The sequence below is a fragment of the Emydura macquarii genome, unplaced genomic scaffold, assembly GCF_026122565.2.
Source record: "Emydura macquarii macquarii isolate MOO-44397 ecotype Brisbane River unplaced genomic scaffold, CSIRO-AGI_Emac_v2 contig_2863, whole genome shotgun sequence".
In the NCBI taxonomy this organism is placed as follows: domain Eukaryota; kingdom Metazoa; phylum Chordata; order Testudines; family Chelidae; genus Emydura; species Emydura macquarii.
In genome coordinates, this window is record NW_027133000.1 from 3772277 (window position 1) to 3792705 (window position 20429).

The following is a 20429-nucleotide window of genomic DNA, read 5'->3' on the forward strand; positions in this document are numbered from 1 at the left end:
TTATCACAAGCCCTGTGTATGGGTGGTGTGCAGCTGTGCTGCCCCAGCCTGAAATTTTCTGACTCCCTTACTCCAGAGGATAGTACTTCGCTACAGTTCATACCCAGAGCAAATTATCCCTCCCCACTCCTGTGCCAGCTTAACTCTGTTGGACACCACCCGCTGTCAGCAGAATGGAACCGTGGCCACTCACACTCCCCACATACCTACTTGCTGGAGAAGTAGCGGGTGCACATGTCCTTGCTTAACTACACATGCCACGAGAGGGCGAGGGGGTGGCTTACTCCCCTTTTTGTCCCTCATAGGTACATAGGCAACATGGCCCAGATCCTCAAAGGTATTTAGACTCCTGGAAGTTAGGATCCTAAATACCTTTGGGTATCTGGGCTTATTGTATTGTTATTGTATTAAAGGACTTTTTTTTGGGGGGGAGGGGGGGGCGCAAGATCCTCCAAGCAATGCATATGTGTATCATGGGAAAACACAACTCCAGAGACCATGACCTAGCAAAGTTGTCACCCTTCCTCACTCACCTCAGGACACCTCTTGTCCCTGATGGAACCCCAAGGAGACCCATATTTTTCCCCCCACTTCATTTTGCCCCACTCTCAAAGTCCAGTGCTGCCGCCATAGTCACAGTGGAACGTCTGGGGATGACAATACATGGAACCCAGGTTTCAAGAGGCTAACTCCTGCTCTCTTTTCCCAGGTGTTCAAAGGATCAGATATATGAAGGTTTGCTAGAGAGACAGAGAATGCCAGTGGGCAGGTTTCTTACCCAGGATCCGATGGTTTGGTTGAGCCCCAAGCTGTGGGTTACGCTTCTTTTTGCTTATGTTACTCTGGCTTGATTTGTGTTTACAAAGGCTCTCTTCTGCCTGTTCTGGTTAGTCATCTCACCCTTCACAGTGGGAATCTCTTCACAGCCTATCAACTCAACAGGTTCGCTAACCATCCAGTCCGGTGTCTGTTGAGACAATCCCTCCTCTAAAGCAGGAGCAGGTACTCCCTGGTTCTGCCAGCCAGTCAGCAGCCCACAAATGGAACTCGTTAACCATTGAACACAAAGAAACCTGCAAAAGATAGCTTGTCAAACATTGCTTCATTGAAGAAAAGGAGGGAACATTTGAGTTCATTGAACAGTGACTTTTGGTGCTCAGTATTGGAGGCTGGGGAATGGGTGATTGGTACTTAGAGTTCATACAACCATCTGAGCTAAGTAAAAGGGACATATGCGAAAAATGAAACAGCTACTTGACTCCAAAAGCTGGTCATGGTGATACAGTAAAGAACATAAAGACCCAGCTGTATACACTATGCTATTTTTTCCTCAAATCCCAGAATTGATGCTTTGAACTGTAGGTTTAGAAGGATTTTTCAGTAACTAAATCCAGTCATTTGTAAATAACCAGTACACATAGGCCCCACATACTTTGAACACAAAAGTGGGAATACAGAGCCCTGTAAATACATTTAAGAATTTCCACTGTCCAGACAGCATCTGAGTGCTAATAGAATTATTATAGTATTATGAAACTAATACTCTACCCTTCCAAGTGATGATTTTAGTTCTTAGGATATAGATTATATCTCATACGATCTTCTCATGAACAAACTAAGAAAATACAACCTACCTGGAACTACTATAAGGTAGATGTATAACTGGTTGGAAAACCTTTCCCAGAGAGTAGTTATCAGTAGTTCACAGTCAAATTGGAAGGGCATATCGCGTGGGGTTCCACAAGGATCAGTTCTGGGTCCGGTTCTGTTCAATATCATCATCAGTGATTTAGATAATGGCATAGAGAGTACATTTATAAAATCTGTGGGCAATACTAAGTTGGGAGGGGTTGCAAGTGCTTTGGAGGATAGGATTAAAATTCAAAATGATTTGGACAAACTGAAGAAATGGTCTGAAGTAAATAGGATGAAATATAATAAGGACAAATGCAAAGCACTCCACTTAGGAAGGAACAATAGGGTGCAAACATACAAAATGGAAAATGACACCCTAGGAAAAAGTATTGCAGAAAGGGCTCTGGGAATCATAGTGGATCACAAGCTAAATATGAGTCAACAAGGTAACACTATTGCCAAAAAAAAAAAAAAAGCAAACATGATTCTGGGATGTACTAGCAGGAGTGTTGTAAACAAGACACGAGAAGTAATTCTTCTGCTCTACTCCACGCAGATTAGGCTTCAACTGCAGTATCGTGTCCACTTCTAGGTACCACATTTCAGGAAAAATGTGGACAAATTGGAGAAAGTCCAAAGAAGAGCAACAAAAATGATTAAAGGTTTAGAAAACATGATCTATGAGGTAAGATTGTAAAAACTGGGTTTGTTTAGTCTAGAGAAGAAAAGACTGAGGGGGGAACATGATAACAGTTTTCAAGTACACAAAAGATTGTTACAAGGAGAAGGGAGAAAAATTGTTCTCGTAAACCTCTGAGGGTCGGACAAGAAGCAATGGGCTTAACTTGCAGCAAGGGTGGTTTAGATTGAACATTAGGAAAAACTTCCTAGCTGTTAGGGTAGTTAAGCACTGGAATAAATTGCCTAGGAAGGTTGTGGAATCTCCATCACTGGAAATTTTTAAGAGCAGGTTAGACAAACACCTGTCAGGGATGGTCTAGATATTACTTAGTCCTGCCATAAAGTGCAGAGGACTGGACTAGATGACCTCTCCCGGTCCTTTCCAGTCCTATGATTCTATATCCATTTAGCCTTAGGTAGTTCTTTTCCATCATAAACATGTTTTAATATTAAAGCTAAAATAGGTTTTCAAGGCTGTTTGTAAGATGTTCAAACTGAAATTGGGCCAGAGCCTGCTTTTATGCATGCTGATATAAATCCAGAGCAATTCCACTGATTTCATTTGAAAGTCATGGGGCTAGTGACATGTAAAGTAATACATCTGCACACGTTTGCAAGATTGGGACTAATTATTTTCACACTATCAAAATCCTATTTTAAAGTTAGTTTCAACTATTTCTGTACAAGTGAAGTCTTTATTACTACAAATATACTGTAACCTATCAACAGTCAAATTAATTCCTGGGCTTTTACTAATGTTAGCATGAGACTATTTCCCTGTTTGAATAAATTGAACTACCATTATCCATCTGAGTTAACCAGTAAAAAATGTATTTGGTTTTACTATGAATTTCTTTTTTAAATAATCTTCCAGAGCAGTAATTGTGAAAAAACTTCCCAGAAAGAAAAAGCAAATATAAATATAGATCTGAAATCATCAAATCTCTTTACAATACTGCAAGCAAGAATGACTAATCAAGCTCTGCAAATACATTTTATCTGTTGAAATATTTAAATCCAATTATCACATGCAGGGGGAAAAAACTCTTTCCATTGAATTTATATTAATCTCAGTATAAAAAAGACATATGTATATTTCTTCTTTGTTAATGTCCAATAGTAGCTTTGTGTTGATTTGTTATGTACAATACCCTTCTAAACATAAATAACTAATTTTCTAAACAAGAAACATGACACTAGCAGTTGGACTGATGCCATCTTATTCCCTGTAGAAGACCAGGTGGAACCTTTTAGAATGCACCTGGGATACAGATGGTTATGATTTAGAAGAAAACATACCAGTTTCCTCCCAAAAGATTACTTTAATTACAAATCAATCCACTTGAAGTCACCTTTTATAAGTAATGGTTCAGTAACCTTCAGGAATAACAAAGGGTGCTTAACACAACATTTCATTGCAGTATTCTTTCAAATGTGTACAGAATTGACAGTGATGGTGCTATTAAGAATTCTAGCTGATCTTAGCAATCAAAAAGAAACAATACTGAAATGTGACCTATACTGAGTTGCTGGAAGACGACAACAAAGGAGAGAGGAATGAATTTTACCAAAGAAAAAATCTTCCCTCCCAAACAGTAGATTACTCTTACTCTGCTAGGTTATTAATAAACATTTGCACTTAACTAGCATCTTTCATCTGAAGATCTCAAAGCATTTTAGAAATATTGGTAATTATTACTATGGAGACAATTCTGTCAGGGAGATTATGGATTCCATGACTTTAAGAGTTCACAAGTTCTTCAGCTTCCGGGGCTCTGGTTTTGGCTTCAGCCCAAGGCAGCTGGGCTCGGGGATGGAGTGCCAACTCCACCCCCTGACTTACCTTAGAGGGCCACCCATCCTGTGGTTCAGTGTCAATGCCTCCGTGTTACATTGTAATACTTTATTGTTAAATTGTTGAACATTTTTTTGCCGTGACCATACCCTGATTTTGTACATTTTTACCATGACTGTTCTGTGAATTTTGCCTAATTTTACCATGAAAAAATTGTATCCATAATTATCATCATCATCCCCATTTTACTGATGGGCAAACTGAGGCACAGAAAGATTAAGTTATTCCCCTAAACTCACACAATGAACCAGTGCTATATTAGAATACAGGTCTGCTACTTCCCAGGCCCTTTGCTCTCAACACTAGATAAACCACACTGCCTTCTTTGATCAATTACTCCCTTCAACTTCTTGAAAAAAAACTGTGAGCTTTACAGAACACTCCCCCCTCCAGTTTATTGTAAATATGCATCGGGGATGCTGATTTTATTATAAATTATTTTATTGACTTTCTCAGATGGTCTAGAGTCTACAGCAAACAAACACAACATCCTATGTCCACCAAACCAATTCAAAGATAAAACCTAGTGATTTCACACTTGCTTTAATTATCTTGTTGCTTAGTTTATTTCTAAAAGTATTTGCTCCTCTTGAAGAGGGAATTATAATAATTTATATTAAGTCACCTTACTGGCTGCTCCAAAGTGCATGTGTGCATATGGGGTACAGGCTAGAGAAGCGGGGACACTGGATTGGGAGCTTAGAGAAACCATCCTTTTGGTCCCCTTTGTGAGGGTGCACAGGGAGAACGGGAGGATAAGTGCTCACATACTGTAATGAGAGGTTTGTATAAGAATTTAAATAGAATAAAAGGTGTGAGCATAATCTATACTGGAAGAGTGCAATTCTTGACTGCCTTTTAGTGGCTGGTCCTCTTATCCTTAAGTTTATGAAGGGGCTGGCATGGCGGGATTGCCTACAATGGCATGTGGCCCATCAATGACTACCAGCAGCAAAAATCCCCCATGGCTGGAAACAGGACATTAGAGGGAGAAAGCTTTGAGTTACTACAGAGAATTCTTTCCCAGGTATCTGCCTGGTGGGTCTTGTCCACATGCTCGGGATCTAACTGATTCCTATATTTGGGGATGGGAAAGAATGTTTTCTTGGGTCAGATTGGCAGAGATCCTGGGGGAGGCTTCGCCTTCCTCTGCAGCATGGGGCAAGGGTCACTTGCATGTTTTAACTAGTGTAAATGGTGAATTCTCTGTAACTTGAAGTCTTTAAACCATGATGTGAGGACTTCAGAAACTCTGCCAGAGAATAAGGGGTCTATTACAGGAGTGAGATACTGTGGCCTGCAACGTGCAGGAGGTCAGACTAGATGATCATGATGGTCCCTGAGCTTAAAGTCTACGAATATGGTAAGAGATTACTCTAAATGCCAGCTAAAGGAGTTACCCATGTGGCTCAAGTCTTAGAGGCTTTTTCCTTTTAGCACTGAAGGCCCTGCATTAAAACCCCACTGATGACCCATGTGAGACATGGATACATAAGGAGCCCTACACCAGCTAGACCCTGCGTCATGCCCTACTGGCACAATAAGCACTACAGAAGCTGGCCTTTAGTCTATACTCATATGGTTTCTAGTACTCTTGCAGCCTGCATTTGTACAAGATCTAATAAAGCTTACACCTCTAGAATGTGAGCTAGGAGCTTATTTGTCTTTCCAGTCACGAAAATATATGGTAACATTCTGCCCTCACATGTGCGCACAACTGTCAGTCACTCTGATGGGAGTCACATATGTCAGGGCAGATTTTTGGCCCTGGGCAATTAAAGCATCTTTTGGGTTTCAAACTACTTTCCTCCCCCTTCGTTTTATAAGTTTTCCTTTTAAAAGCAGTTTTTTGCAGAACACATCAATCAATATCACCCAAAATATCACTAAATACAGTGTGCAGAGAATGAATAATGTTTCCCTGGGTTATGGAAAAAATCCCACTTATGAGGTAAACCTTTAAAATATACTTGCGGATTTGGTGTGCCCTCTTGTTTTTCCCTTTGCATTGCTATATATAAAGGAGAACCGAAAGAATAAACAGAAGGGTGAAATAAATGGTACTTGTGTTAAAGACGGCATAATTTGCAAGTGGTAGAGCAGTCAACGGCCATGAGTGATGCAGGTGAAGATATGTTTATTCTCTGCCCTCTCCCTCCTGTGTTTTTTAGTTACTGCACTTGTATCATTGCCCCCTGTAATTGTAATTCACAGTGACACTTCAGTATCGCAGAAGAGTGGGGAAGGCCAGTTCCATGAAGATATAGGTTCCACTTTCCTATGTAAAAGCAAGTGAAAGGGGAGCCTTGAGAGACCAGTCAGTTTGTCATAACTTTCTCCTGAGACCAACAGACTGAAGCAGTATCTGGTATGAGGGCTTGGCCACAATTTCATAACATGTATCAGATATTGGCAGCCCACCGCAAATGGTAGAGCAGATCATTCTGGTTATATGTAGGATTCCCCCACAACTCCAGGCTGCCTGCTGCTTTCCCTCCAACAACTACCTTGTTATGTTACCATGGTCTGGCTCTCAAACTACCCTGGGCACATACCCATTACACAACATAAAAAACAGCAAAGAGGGACTTACTACTGCTCTGAGTAACAGTAATTTACCCTGGATTCTCTATGGTAAGTTATACTGTTTTGAGAAGAAAATATGCCTCTCAGAGCAGCTGTTCTCCAATCCCTTCCAGCCACTCCAGCTGACTTGTGCATTATTGTCATGGAGGGGCTGAAGGAGTCTGCCCAATAGGACGCAAATACTCCTTGCTCCTCTGCATGGCCCAATTCTCCACCTTTTATAGAGTGTTTGAGAGTTTTTGTTCCATTTCACACTGCACAGCAAAGAAGAGCACATGGGCCAAAGATCAGTTTCTCCAAAATGGAAACCCTGAGTCCCACACCAAAAGACTCTTTTCTTCCCCATAAATACACTTCCACTAAACATTTTTAATATGAAGCATTCACAGACATATTGGCCCAGCTCTTCAAAGATATTTAGACTCCTAACTTCCACTGAAATCATACCTTTGAAAATCTAGGCCATTGTTACTTCAGATGTACATGTAACAGCACACATTAACTGCAAGATAAGCCACATCCATAGCTAGAGTATGAACCTTAATGTTTAAAGAAAATTATTTAAATTATAAGGGCCTTATTTTGAATGGGGGGCCTCAATCTGCCTTCACTTTTTATATCTGCAATTATCTGCTTAAATTGTAGAAAACTCTAATATCACACTTGTGATTTTCTCTTTTCCCTAACGTTAAGGCAGTTTTTTGCTACGGTATTATTTAGTTGTGTATGATCAGAATCAGGTCATACTATATCTGGAATTATTGAAAGTTATTCCACAGGTGTTGTTTTTACTAGGTTTTTTTCCAAAAGTTAAATATTTTATGCCAAAGAACAGCAAAAACATTCCCATGCATGCAAAAAACAAAACAGAAACAAATCCCATAGACTGGGGGCATGGGGAACATGATCAGCAAAAACTTCTCTTTTAATAAAAGAAAAAAAAACAGTGTCCAGCTTTTCCAGCATAACAGTAATAAAGTATAAACTTATTAATTCCCATAATTTTGCATAAATAGATTTAATTTGACTCACCCACCTCAATTAGAAGTCTTAGATTCACAAATTTCTCCATAACACAATACAGTAGCACTCTAAATGTTTTAGGTGTAACCATGGCCCAGTGAAATCAGTGGCATAATTCATACTATCCACTCTTATCAAACTCTTCCTACATTTATCCACTTCTATATCTCTTCCAGCAACTTCAAGTTGAATTAAATTAAGCCTAATTAAGTCTACTTTCATTTTGACTGAAGGGTTTAATGACGTTTAACTAATCCACTTCAAATTCACATCTTTAGTTAATTCAAAGTAGCTTTTCTGCTTCCGTTTAGACATGCCCTTACACGCCTATTGAACATGCCAGAGTGACTGTAGTTGCTTAGACTAATTTCACCATAACCAAAACAAAAAAGCTTTTAGGCCAGATTCTGCCTGGCTTGTACAGGGTAGCACAATGTGGGCAACAAGCGCTTCTCTGCCTTGTGCAGCCCACACGAGGGCCAAGCACAATTCCAGTCCTTGTGCTCAGATGCTACTGTTACCCTACTCCCCTAGGGGAGCATGGTGCCCCTGAAGGGAAGCAGGAAAGAGGAGGGACACGGTTCCACCTTATCTCCTTAGCACCAGCCAACAAAGATGACTGGCATGCAGAGGGTGGTAATCTATACCCATTTGTGGGGATACAGTCAGTAGTAAAAACAGATTGAAATAGGAAGGGGAGTTCTGACAGCACCAAACAAGGAGGGAAACTCTCCCATTTTTAACTGAGGAGTGGAACTATGTCCTCCATGCTCTGCCTTACTTTAAACCCCTGGGATTATTTGCAGGTATGCAGTCTCTGGGCAGTCAAGAGCTCCAGTAGGCACCATATAGAAATCTCCAGTGAGTGAAGTAATCACTCCAGGCCTGATTCTGCCACCTTTGTGAATGCTTGCTAAATGAGTAGTTCCATCGAATCTATAACAAGCTACTACTGAACGTGAGTGGGGGTGGCAGAATCTAGCTCTGACTGGGCCACATTTTCAAAACTCATTGCATAAATTGCACCCATAGATATTGCACATGCAAAACCTACAATTGCATGTACACAATGATCCACTCTGCATGGGCAAATACAAGCTCTGGGTGCAAGTGAATTTTTTGCATGTGTAATTTAGGCAGTCTGTTTTGAAAACTTGACCCAACATTTTTCATGTTTATCATGGTCTTACAAACTGTCTCCTTCTGTAACTGGTCTCATGACTTCATCTCCAAATATATACACACAAATTAATATTGGCACAGCTCTCAGCCTTTGATTTTCACTGTAATAGCAAAACTTGACTGAGTCTACAAACTTTCAGAAAGTAAGCATAAGATCACATTAACCAGAGTACATATTTTTTCTGACAGTTTGCTGCAGCTTTAGTTTTCTGGGAGAGGAGGGGGGCTCTTCCAGCTCACATTACTCTACCCATCCTTACATCTTCTTACATGTAGTGGATGATCAGATTGCCAGTCTGTTGAAGGCTTCTAGGAAATCTGGCAGGGTAATCAACTGAAATGATTAAGGGGAAAAATTCCTTAGTACCCAGGCATTCCTGAAAGGGCTGTAACTAGTGCTATGAGTAATAGAGCCGTGTGTGTTAAAAATAAAATAAATTGCTCGAAAAACTCAATAACCTGAACAGAGCAATTCTATTATTCTATCTGGTGACCTACAAAAGGCATTTAGAGACTTGCAGTGGTCAGCCAAGCTGTATTCCAAAGCTAGCTGATTATTACAATATTTGCTGTAGTGTTCAATACTGCAGCTAACTAAACTAATAGCTCAGTTGGCTGCAGCAAGTTAATTTAGAAGCAATCAGAAAGAGCACTGCTGCATCCTATAGTAATGCCGCCATTTTAGCATTATAGTCAGTCAGTAGTACCAGTCAGTTCAATGTACCAGCATTTAACTGGAGAAAAACTTAATAGAACTTTGACTAAACCAAACTGGACATTTCCAAGCTTTCAAGATTTCTGGTGGGAAAGAAGCATATAATCATAAAACAGAATATTCAGTTCTGTTTATCATGCAAAGTATAATACAAGGGTCAAATGACAGTTAAATAACTATTCAGGCCTTTCTTGGAAGCTGAGGTTAAATATTTTTCCAAACTTGTTTGACAAAGCAGAGCAAGTTCAGTAAGATGTAATTCAAGACTTTTAAAGGATCTCATTAACATACAGGACCAAATTAGCATTTGGTGCAACACCACTGAAGTCAACAGAGTTACAGGGCAGATGAATTTGGTTCATACTGTTGTCAATCAGTCTTCCTTTAATCATCCTTACATTTCATTCATTATGTTGTACACGTTCCCCCCACAGTGCAGAGATTTAAAAGGTCAAGCCTTAGCCAATAAAATACATTTATCTATACTATGGGGAAAAACAGTAACCTTAAGCAGTCATCCAAAAGTGACCACAGATTACCCAGAAAGTTGCATCCTACTGCACATCAAAGGTCATCTTTGCCTAGGAACTGGAATCAAAGAATCAGTGAAAGTATGAAGGAGGAAATAAAAGCCCTGTCAGAAAAATTAACATTAAGGAAGAGTATTGCATTCAGAAAATAGCTGATGCAGAGCCATCAAGCAGATACGTCGTTCTGGGAGCTAAGATAAGATACCTCACTGCTGGATCTTTTAATAATAGGGGGATATTATTCTGATATTTTCTATATTATTCCATACTTTCCTTCAGGATTCCCCACATCTGCAAACATTAACTCATCTCCCCTTATTTTTACTTCTTTAGTTTCTGTAGGACTACTTCACTGCGCTCATAATAAAGAATATATACCCTGCTGATGTCAATTTCTGGATTCTTTTAATCCCTGAAATTGGATTTCTCCTCTATTCTGACAACTTCATTACTTGTGAGAATTAGAAATGTGCTGCTGTAATACTGGGCCTATACTGTATATCCCACTTCAGCTGCTGGCATTGTACCATAAGACAAACCCTAGACTTTTAGGAGAACAAAAATAGCATTGGTATGGAGAGAAAATACATTGGTTTCACGCATCCATATCACTACCACAATAAATCTGATACATATGTTATATAATATAAGAACATTAGTATCTGTAAAACACAATTCTCACAACAAGGACTATAAATTAGAAACAGAGTTGGACAAACTGGCACTGTACATCCCTGAAAAACTTGGCCTACAACATTGCTGCATCCACAGAATGAGCATGCTTACATCCAACAGCACTGAAGCAAACTTGATAGCCCTGACTGTAGCAAAATGCACAGTGAACTGGGAGGCACTTCTAATGCCAAATCATGGGGATCTCTGATACTGGGATGGGGAATCAAGGTGACATGATTGCAGAAACAGCACAAAATAGCTGCAGATGGCAAAAGAGGAGCTTGAGAATTATGTCCAGAGAATGGTGTCCAGAGACTGGAAATGATTTCAAGCTAGAGGTATCTGAATACACAGGACAAAGGTGGGAAAATGTGAGGAAATGAAGGGGGAAAAAATAAAAGAGCATAAAGAAATACTCTGTCTCACAAAAAAAGGGAAGGAAAATTAAAAAAAAGAAAAAACTAAACTAAACTTCTGTTTGGCCACTTGAGATTCTGTCAGACACCCAAGGGATTCAAGGAATTGAACTTAGCTAAAGGTTCCAGAAAAACAGAATAATGAAAAATAAACTTTTTATATTTAAGTTATAAATATACATAATGCAAGTACTGTACATAGCAGAAGTTAGACATGGAGAAGACCTATTATATCGTACATAGTCCATCTTCTTGACAATGCAGAATTAAACAGACATGGCACAATAGACATTTCGGAGCAAACTGCATAGCCAATTCTCATTTGTACAATACTGTAAAGCAAGGGCTAAATAAAAATCAACACATTTATTCAGGTCTTCCTTGGAAGTTTGTTAAGTATTTATTTTTCAATGTCTGTTGGCCAAAACAGTGCAAGTGCAGTAAGTTTTAATGATAGCTCCAAGACTTAATAAAATGTATACGACCAAATTAATCCCTGCTATATGGGACAGCTCATGTAAATGCTCACCATCATGCATATGGAATGCACAATCTAGCACTTATAAGGACGTGCAACACATTTCATATAAAAATCTATTAATTATCTTGATTTTTAAGTTTTCTTATTTTCATTTACTGTTAATTATTCCATTATAACCCTATTACTTGCTGCAGTTTGATTTTTTTTTAAAATCAGACAAGTTAAAAAAATTGCAGGCTAAAAATAAGATCAATTTTGAAAAAGCTGATGTTGTTTCACCAACATTAAAAGAAGGTAACTGTACCTGCCTCAGAAATGGTCGTACCACACTTGCATTCTAAGGCTAATAAGATAGTTTTAAAATGTTATAGGAACATTAAACAACTGCATGGAATTTTATCCACTATGTTATATAAAAGCTGTTTGTAACATTGCTATGTTTAGCCATCACATAGCAAGCTACAGTACCCAGCTAAGACTGACTCATCCTGTGTTTTTACATTTTTCAGCTTCCCTTCAATCTACCAATAACCCTCAGAAAGTGGAGGTTAACCATAAAACCTTTTTTCTCCCACAAACACTTTCAGCGTTTTTCTTCAGTGTTATTCTTGTGACAGTTTACTTTCTTGCACAATCGCCACCAGACAATTCCTACTTCCATTGAAATCAATAATTGCTGTATCTTAACATTATTTAGGTCCAGATTCTGATATTCTTATACAGATATGCTGACAGACACTTTTAGATATGCCAAGTAGTATCTTACTCCACAAGTAGTCTCACTAAAGACAACTCATGGAGTAGGGCAACTACTCAACATGAGCCCCTGTGCTGAAGTGCTTTCCTGACTAGGATGACTTCAGCCTCTGTTTAAAGTCAAACATGTATTTAAGTTCTTTGCTAAATCGGAGGCGTAGTCTACAAGACCCAATCCTAAAATGCTATGGGCTTGTCTACAATTACAGTGCTGCACCAGTGCAACTGCACTGCTTTAGCACTTAGTGAAGACACTACTTCCACCAACGGGAGAGCTTCTCCTGTAGGCAGAGGTACTCCACTTCCCCAAGAGGTGATAGTTAGGTCAACAGGAGATGCCCTCCCCATAGACTTAGTGCTGTCTACTCCAGGTGTTAGGACAGCATAACTACTTCAGTGAGGGGTGCGTCTTCCACACTCCAAGCAACATAGTTATACAGATATAAGTTGGTAGTGTAAACCAATCCTTAGTGTTTTCTACCTCATGTTGAATCTTCAGTAAGAGCTGAAAGCCCTTAACACCTTGCAGGTCCTATAAGAACTACACTAAACAGGGTGCAATACACATTTTTAATAAAAATTCAAAATATTGAAATGTTAAAATTTAACACACTGAAATATTTACAGACATACTGATTTTTAATAGATTCCTAACAATTGGGAAATAGATTATATCTAAGCAAATAAAAGTGTCCTACTAAGGCAAAAGAACCTATGAAAAGTAAATTATGTTAGGTTTAGCAACCCAAGTTGTTCCCAGTCCCCTGGGTGGAAGGCATTTTGCCAGAATTTACTGTAATGCCAGTTGCAAGTGTAGGACTTACACTGGTTCACTCATTATGTCTGAGGTAATTTAAGAGGAATGTTAGTATGCATTTAAATTTCAAATGTTATTGTTCTGCTTTGTGAGGGGAAGGAATGCCTACTACTATCATTTGAAAATTCTGTAAATATTATTGCATTTACCTGTGTTCAGTGTCCGGTTTTAGCTCCACATAATTGAAAACAAAACATTAATGTACATGACGTTAAACAAGCTCTTCATTGTGTGGCTTTTTAATAAATAAAAAAAACATAATTAGAAAAACATGTTTAGTGGAACCATCCAGTTTTTAGAAGAGAAAACAAAGCACTATTTACTCTAGACAAGAAGATTAAGCCCGTTGTTTGGCTAAAAAGGATCCACATGAGTATGGCCTTCCAGATTCTGAAAGTTGAGAATCTGGCTTCCCTCAGTGTCCAAGCTATTCAAAACCCCATTTTCCTTTGAACATGTGAGTTCCTATCACGGACAGCCACAAGGGGATGAATAACTCCAGTTAATGAGATCTACACCAGTGCAGAAGTTTAACAACAAATCAGAGATCAGATTCTCACCCTTTCCCTCTGCAGATTGAATTTCCCTCTCTCACTTTGACAGAGGATGATATAACCTACTTTTAAATAATCTTCATTTCTCTTTGAGACACAGAACGCTGGAAGGCTATCTTGAGGGCCGCTTGGCAGCTGTCTTGCTCCCAGAGTATTGGTGTTAAAGGACCACCTCCGCATGTCCTGTGAAGTTCTTCTTGAAGTAAGATCTAACGGTCGTATATCTTACTACTATGTAACCCTAGTGAGGAATGAGGGAGCTAAACAGAACAGCAAAAGTGGGATTGTGCAGTCGTGGTAAAGACACTATTTACTCTTCAGAATCAGGATTAGGCTTCACAGGTGCCAAGCCACAGAACCCCCCAGAGTTTCCATGATTCCGTTCCTGTTAAGCCAAACACTTCCCTGAATAGAGAGTTTCAAATTTATAATGGAAATGTTAACAATTTAGTGCATGTGAAAAGTATATTGGCTGCTCGGATGAAGAAATAATTCTTTATACATAGAACAGATACCGCATGGGCAACAGCGGTACACTATGCTCACCCACCTTCCTAGTCTGCTTCAAACCTGACTAGGAGCAGCACCTTCTACAGTTGCTAAGGCACAGTAGTTTTGTCTGTGTCTATTCAGACCTTGTCCTCTGTGCTGAGACTGATAAAACAGTGTCATTTTTGATGTGGACAACTGTTCACTGGGAATGAAGATGAGACCATCAAATCATTTTAAATAGTCCAAAATGTAGCCATCACATGATCACTTTCAATGGCTACAAACCTGCCTCCAAACTGAAATAGTTACAAAGAAGCAAAAAGCTCTGTATCTTATTTCTAATCCTCTGACCAGCTAGTCCTTTTTGTAAAATAATTCTTGCCAGTTCATATTAACCATCCTAATCTGATAGGTCTACATTATCCAATTTGAAACAAACTCCCCAACATATTGTATTTTGATTTATGCCATCTGATTTATGCCATGCTTTACAGTGAGGATTACTGTAAATATTCTAGTGCTTGCAATCCGTTTGATAAAATATAATGAAATGTATTGCATAAATATAAAGTGCAGTCAGGTAAAAACTGGTATTATGTGGAGCTCTAGTGGTAGTAAGGAAGTAAAGCAGCACATAACACCAAATGTGACAATGGCAGAAGTTGTCCTGAGCCTTAAAATAGAATAGCTGGTAAGTGACAAGATTAATTTAAATAGTTAACATGAAAAGAGAAAACTGTTTGATGCTTCAGGATCATGGAATACATCTGTGTGTGTGTAAGCAGAACAGTGTGGAGAGCCTAGCTCTTTAGTACCAAATCTTGAACTTCATCAATCTTTCTATAGCTAAGCATTAGGAATATCAAATCCAGGCTATGTGCACATGACTCTTTTGTGCGGGAGGGGGGGAGAGATTCTAATAAAATTACTATTGCTCTTCCCCTTCCCTCCCCCCCCCCCAAGTTATACAATATTTCTTACCCAAACTAGCTAAGAATTGAATAACTCTATGCGCTCTGTTAAACAGTTCTATTCCAACAATCATATCACCCATTTCATGCTAGTTGCTAAGATTCCTATATAGGACAATAAAATAAAATTACTTATCAGTTGCTTATCAGCAAAACACTACATCAACTGTCAAAGGGAGTTTCATCCCTTAGGTTCAATAATCCCCTAAATTTGATGAGTTTGTCATGAGTTAATCTCTCTCTTCCTTAAACACCTACTTTGAAGTCTCACATCCTACTGACATAAAAATAAATTTAAAAAAACACAATGTCAAATATTAACTCATTATATCACATCTCTATGCATGTCAACATCCCCGTCTCTTAAATAGTCATTTTTGTCAACAATATATATATAGCATACTGTACATCCATAGTACGCCACCACACACAGTTTGTGCCAATGCTCCTACAGCACCTATTGAACATTAGCACTATTTCCATAACTTCTGAGGAGACAAAATGGCCTGTTGTATATATCAACAAATCTAATAAATAAAATAAAATTAATCTTCAGCAGTTACCTAAAAAATAGCACCAGACCACAAGTAGTTGAGAACACCACACAGAAAAGGACCATAAAACTACGGATTGGTCCGCAAGCAACTGATCCTACTACCACAGGGCTCAACCCTTATATCCTTACTCAAACAACACTCCCACTGAAGTTCTTGGGAGTATTGCCTGAGTAAGGACCTCATTCTTTAAAATAATATTCAGTATGAGACAGTCACTTTCTAAAATATCATTTTTTCCCACGATGAAGAAAAAACCCCAACAAATACCTGAAAAGTTCATAGGTATACTAGGGCAGATTTAAACCAAACACTGAAGTTGCATGTACTTAGTATACTGCATTCTCCTTTTCAAAAAAAAGCCAGAGGCATACAGGGAATATATTTCTTCTCATTAAGTATGCTTTGTTAAACTTTTTACTTTTTGAGCATCCCCTCCTCTAATTTTATCTTCATGAATATTTTATTCTAATCTTACGCCATACAGGAAGAAAACAGGCTATCGCTCTGGGCTGTACCCTCTCTCTAAGACTCAGTTGTTTATTAAAAGTAATGTCTTATATTTAATATGTGCTGTTATTACATGGGTGCCTGACAGAAAGAGGATAAAAAGAAAAAAAGTCAAAATCCTCTGACTCCAAGGAAACATTTCAAAGCTGTTCTTGTTTACCTGCTGGGCAGTTGCACTCTGGAGGCGCTTCTCTTGCTATTCTTATTTTTGCCAAATGCTCATAAGATTTCTGTGGGGGAAAGGGGAAACATTAGCAAATTTGGTAAACTTGGTAAGCTCACTCCATTACAGGCAGGATTATAGACTTGCATGTGTTAAACTATGATTTACGACTATTTGAAAGACTGCATAACTAATGATGACTTCTCTACTTGGACTTGATTCAAACTGTATCAGTGATCCATACACCTCCACCACAACTGGAGCATTTTACACACATACATACACCAAAAGAAAAGAAAAAAACAACTGAGTTTCTACCCATCGCTGCTTTACTTGTGTAATTTTACATCTCCATACAAAATATCCCCTCTTCCCCACATAGCATCTGGGGCATATGGAATAAATGTAGAAACTTGGGTGTGTCAGATGAGAGAACAGTCAGTCAATAACATTATACACAAAGGTCAACTACTCTATCACATTATTTCAGCAACTGCTGCCAAATGGATAGAAAGATCTTTATGACAGCCCTTTGAAACTCAGACCTTACTTTAACAGCCATATCCAAGGACTTATTTTCAAGCCTTAACTTTAGATGCTTTTGTATCCAATGCACCCCAAGTAAAGCATGTATTAGGATCAATAATACTCAACTAAAAGGATTTCCCTAAAACTCCATGAGATCATATTATCTTTTAGACACGGGCAAGAGTGAGTCCCTGTCTCTCGAGTTCTCCTTTACCCTCAGCCACACAAGCATTTGGCAATTTCACTTTGCTGCAAGTGCCAATACTTCTTTCTAGCCTTTTTACCTGTGGCCCCCCTCACTTTCATTTCCAGCATAAATGCTGGGGAATAGGTTTGCTCACCTCAGTGAGGCAGAAACTCATGTTGGCAACGGCTAATTAAAAGTCCAGCACGGGACGTGCCAGTCCCACCCACGTCCACACCCACGGACAACAAACACCAAGTCTGCCACACCTGAGCTAGAAGTCGCTCCACTTTTTCCTGCATCACGGAATTTAGCTGATCCAAGGAGAAGCCGGGCAGCAGCTGGTACGAAGCAGCCGCAGCAGAGAAGTCCCCTTGGGCGCTCTCAATGGCAGAGACCCTTGCGTGCAGATCACTGGTCTTCACCCCCAGATACACACAGGAGGCTACAGACACCACTGACAGGAAAGCAGCCAGCAGCGAACTGGAGGGCAGAGTCCAGCTAGGGCAGCAGCGCTGTCCCCCCAGGCAGCTAGGCTCCCCGTTGCCATCCTGTCCTTTGGCTTCTTGGCTTTTCCCCAACATGCTTTTCCACCCTGCAGATGCAACGGTTTTTCTTCGCCCCCAGCCCCCTCGGAGGGGGCAACTAGTTCACAGAGGCAAACAAAAAAAACAAAAAAAAAAAAGAAGAAAGGAAAAAAAAACACAGATGGAAAAAATAAAGAAATAGAGAGCCCAGGAACGGGTTCCACGCTTTCAATGCAAGGAGACAGCACGCAGCAGAGCCTTCATTGCCAGCCTCCCCAGGACACCCCAGGAGGGATCAGAAATCAACCATCCAGCAGAGCGGGAGGCCGAGATCCAAAAACCAGCCAGACCAAAACGAAGCAGCAGGGTTTGCAGACCCCCCCGGGACTCGCCTAGAGAAACCTCTTTGCGAAGTCTCCCAAGAGTGGCGTCTGCACACGCCCGTCCACTTGTCAGCGAGATTTATTTCAGGTGCACGGGGAGACGATAGGGGGTCGCCCTCCCGGAGATGGAGCAGACGAACTTGTTGCTTCCCCCTTCTCCTCTCTACCCGGCTGTCGGCGGCTCGCACCCTCAGGAGAGGCTCCGTTCAAGAGCTGCAGCACGGCAAGGCGCAGGGGAACCATGCAAGTGGCTGCAGCCGCGGCTTCCCCCGGGCGTGTTCGCAGCCCTCAGTCTGTGGGTGCGCGAGCCCTGAATATCCCTCACGGTGTGTGTGCGCGCGTGTGTGTCAGCAGCAGCAGCAGCCGCCCCGGCGCTCCCCCTCTCCTACTCCGCACTGGCCACAGCTCCTGCTGCACTGCACGCGCGCCTCTTCCAAGCCCCCCGCCAGAACCTCCCGAGCCTCATTAGCATAATTTATTCACCTAGCCAGAGGGGAGATCGGCCAGCCCCGCACCCAGCGGCACGACCGGGCGCTCGGCGCTTTGCATAATTTATGCAGAATCCCGGATCGCTCACCCAAAGCTGGTTGGCTGCGCTCGACCGTTTATTAGACTAAACAGGCTCGGACGGGCCACTTGCTAGTGGAGGGATGGAGTAAAGGCTGCTCCACGCGGGGCCAGCATGGGGCACTCGTTTCTGATGCAGGCTCGGGTTCCCCGGGGCTCGACCGAAAAGAACCTTGCAGTGTAGAACTCTGCATTGTCCACGTGGGTAGCTGCGTGGTTTATGGCTTCAGGACAGAGTAGGGCAGCGGCTCCATGCCTGATTCGGCAACAAACTCCGTGTGAAATTCTGGGCACTCACACTACTGAATACCGTCTAATACTTAGTTAGCATTTTCGCCTCCACACAACTCCAGGTACAAAGCTGGGTAAGCATCATTCTCCTTGTGTTACAGCTGAGGAAACTGAGGCACAGAGCCTTTATGGGACTTGCCCACATCGCCCTGGGCCTTCTGGATACGTCTACACTGCAATAAAACAGCAGCACCTGGCCTAGGGCAGCTGACTCAGACTAGCAGGACTATAAACTGCACTGTAGATTATGCTCCTCAGGCTGGATCTAGGGCCCTAGGATCTGGCCTAGGCGGAAGGGTTCCCCTGGAGGCCAAGGTAGCAAACACCTGCAGGTGTTTCATGGGAATGTAGGCATACTCTTGGTGGCCAAGTTAGGAGCAGAAGTCATATTCTGACTCCCGATACCATGCCCCCTCATGTAACTGCTCTGTGTCTCAGTTTCCCTGTCTGAGAAATAGGAGTGATAATATTTGCCTACTTTTCACAGGGGATGAATAGACAGGTATGATATATAATTCATTAATATATGTAGAATTTCACAGTATTTATTACTCTACTGTTGCCATTTCTAAAGTAGGTGCACGACCCTTTTTTAAGAATGAAAAATACAATTGTGTTGCCATTTGCAAAGTGAGCATGTAAAGCCTATACTCAATATGCTTCTTTTTTTCAAGGTAGACGCATAAACCACACACAAATTCTGTATCACATGAGACATCTGTACTTCTTCCTGTGCTTATGTAGTCATTTTAGGTATTGGAGTTTTGTTTTGTTTTTCCTGTTTCTTTACCAACTTGCTTCTCCTTGTTGCACATACACTAATGGATTTTCATTATGCCTGTTTTGTATGGCTAGAAACGAAACATTAACATACAATGAATCACCACATGACCTAGGGGCTAACTTAGGTCTACTCTACAGTGCCCGTGAAATTCAGCAGCAGTCGACGGGAGTCACACAAGCTACTCAGAGTAGCTCACGTAACTCCCATCAACTTCATAACTTCCGTTTAGTGTCCCATCTCCACTGCACTGCACTGCACTGCACTGATGGCAAATGCACACCCGTCGACACAGCGCTACACTTTTTGGGACATAGTTTTATTAAATCAACTTCCGGATCTATTGACTGGGTCATCACTGCTGCTCAATCAGATCAGAAAAATCAATCTGACATTGGCAAACTTGCTGCTGTCAGTGTAGACATAGTTTTTGTGCTCTCTTTCTCTATCTCCTTTCTGCTAACACTGCATTTACCTGTTGTGTTTTGGTTCCCATTTTAGCTTCACCACAATGTAGCTGTGAGAATTGCTGCTGACTAAAACAAATGCTTAGCACTTATATAGCACTTTTC

The 20429-nt window shown here is 40.7% G+C and overlaps 1 protein-coding gene across 1 annotated transcript in view; it reads right to left on the reverse strand.

Moving 5' to 3' along the window:
* COL25A1 (collagen type XXV alpha 1 chain) overlaps positions 1–18754 on the reverse strand; it is a 421681-nt gene extending 402927 nt beyond the window's left edge. The window contains exons 1-2 of the mRNA XM_067568260.1: positions 17578–18754; positions 16594–16663 (exon numbers count right to left, since the gene is read on the reverse strand). Coding sequence (XP_067424361.1) covers positions 16594–16663; positions 17578–17892 — 385 coding nt within the window. The 5' untranslated portion in view covers positions 17893–18754. The remainder of the gene's footprint in view (positions 1–16593; positions 16664–17577) is intronic.
* Between the last annotated feature and the right edge of the window lie 1675 nt (positions 18755–20429).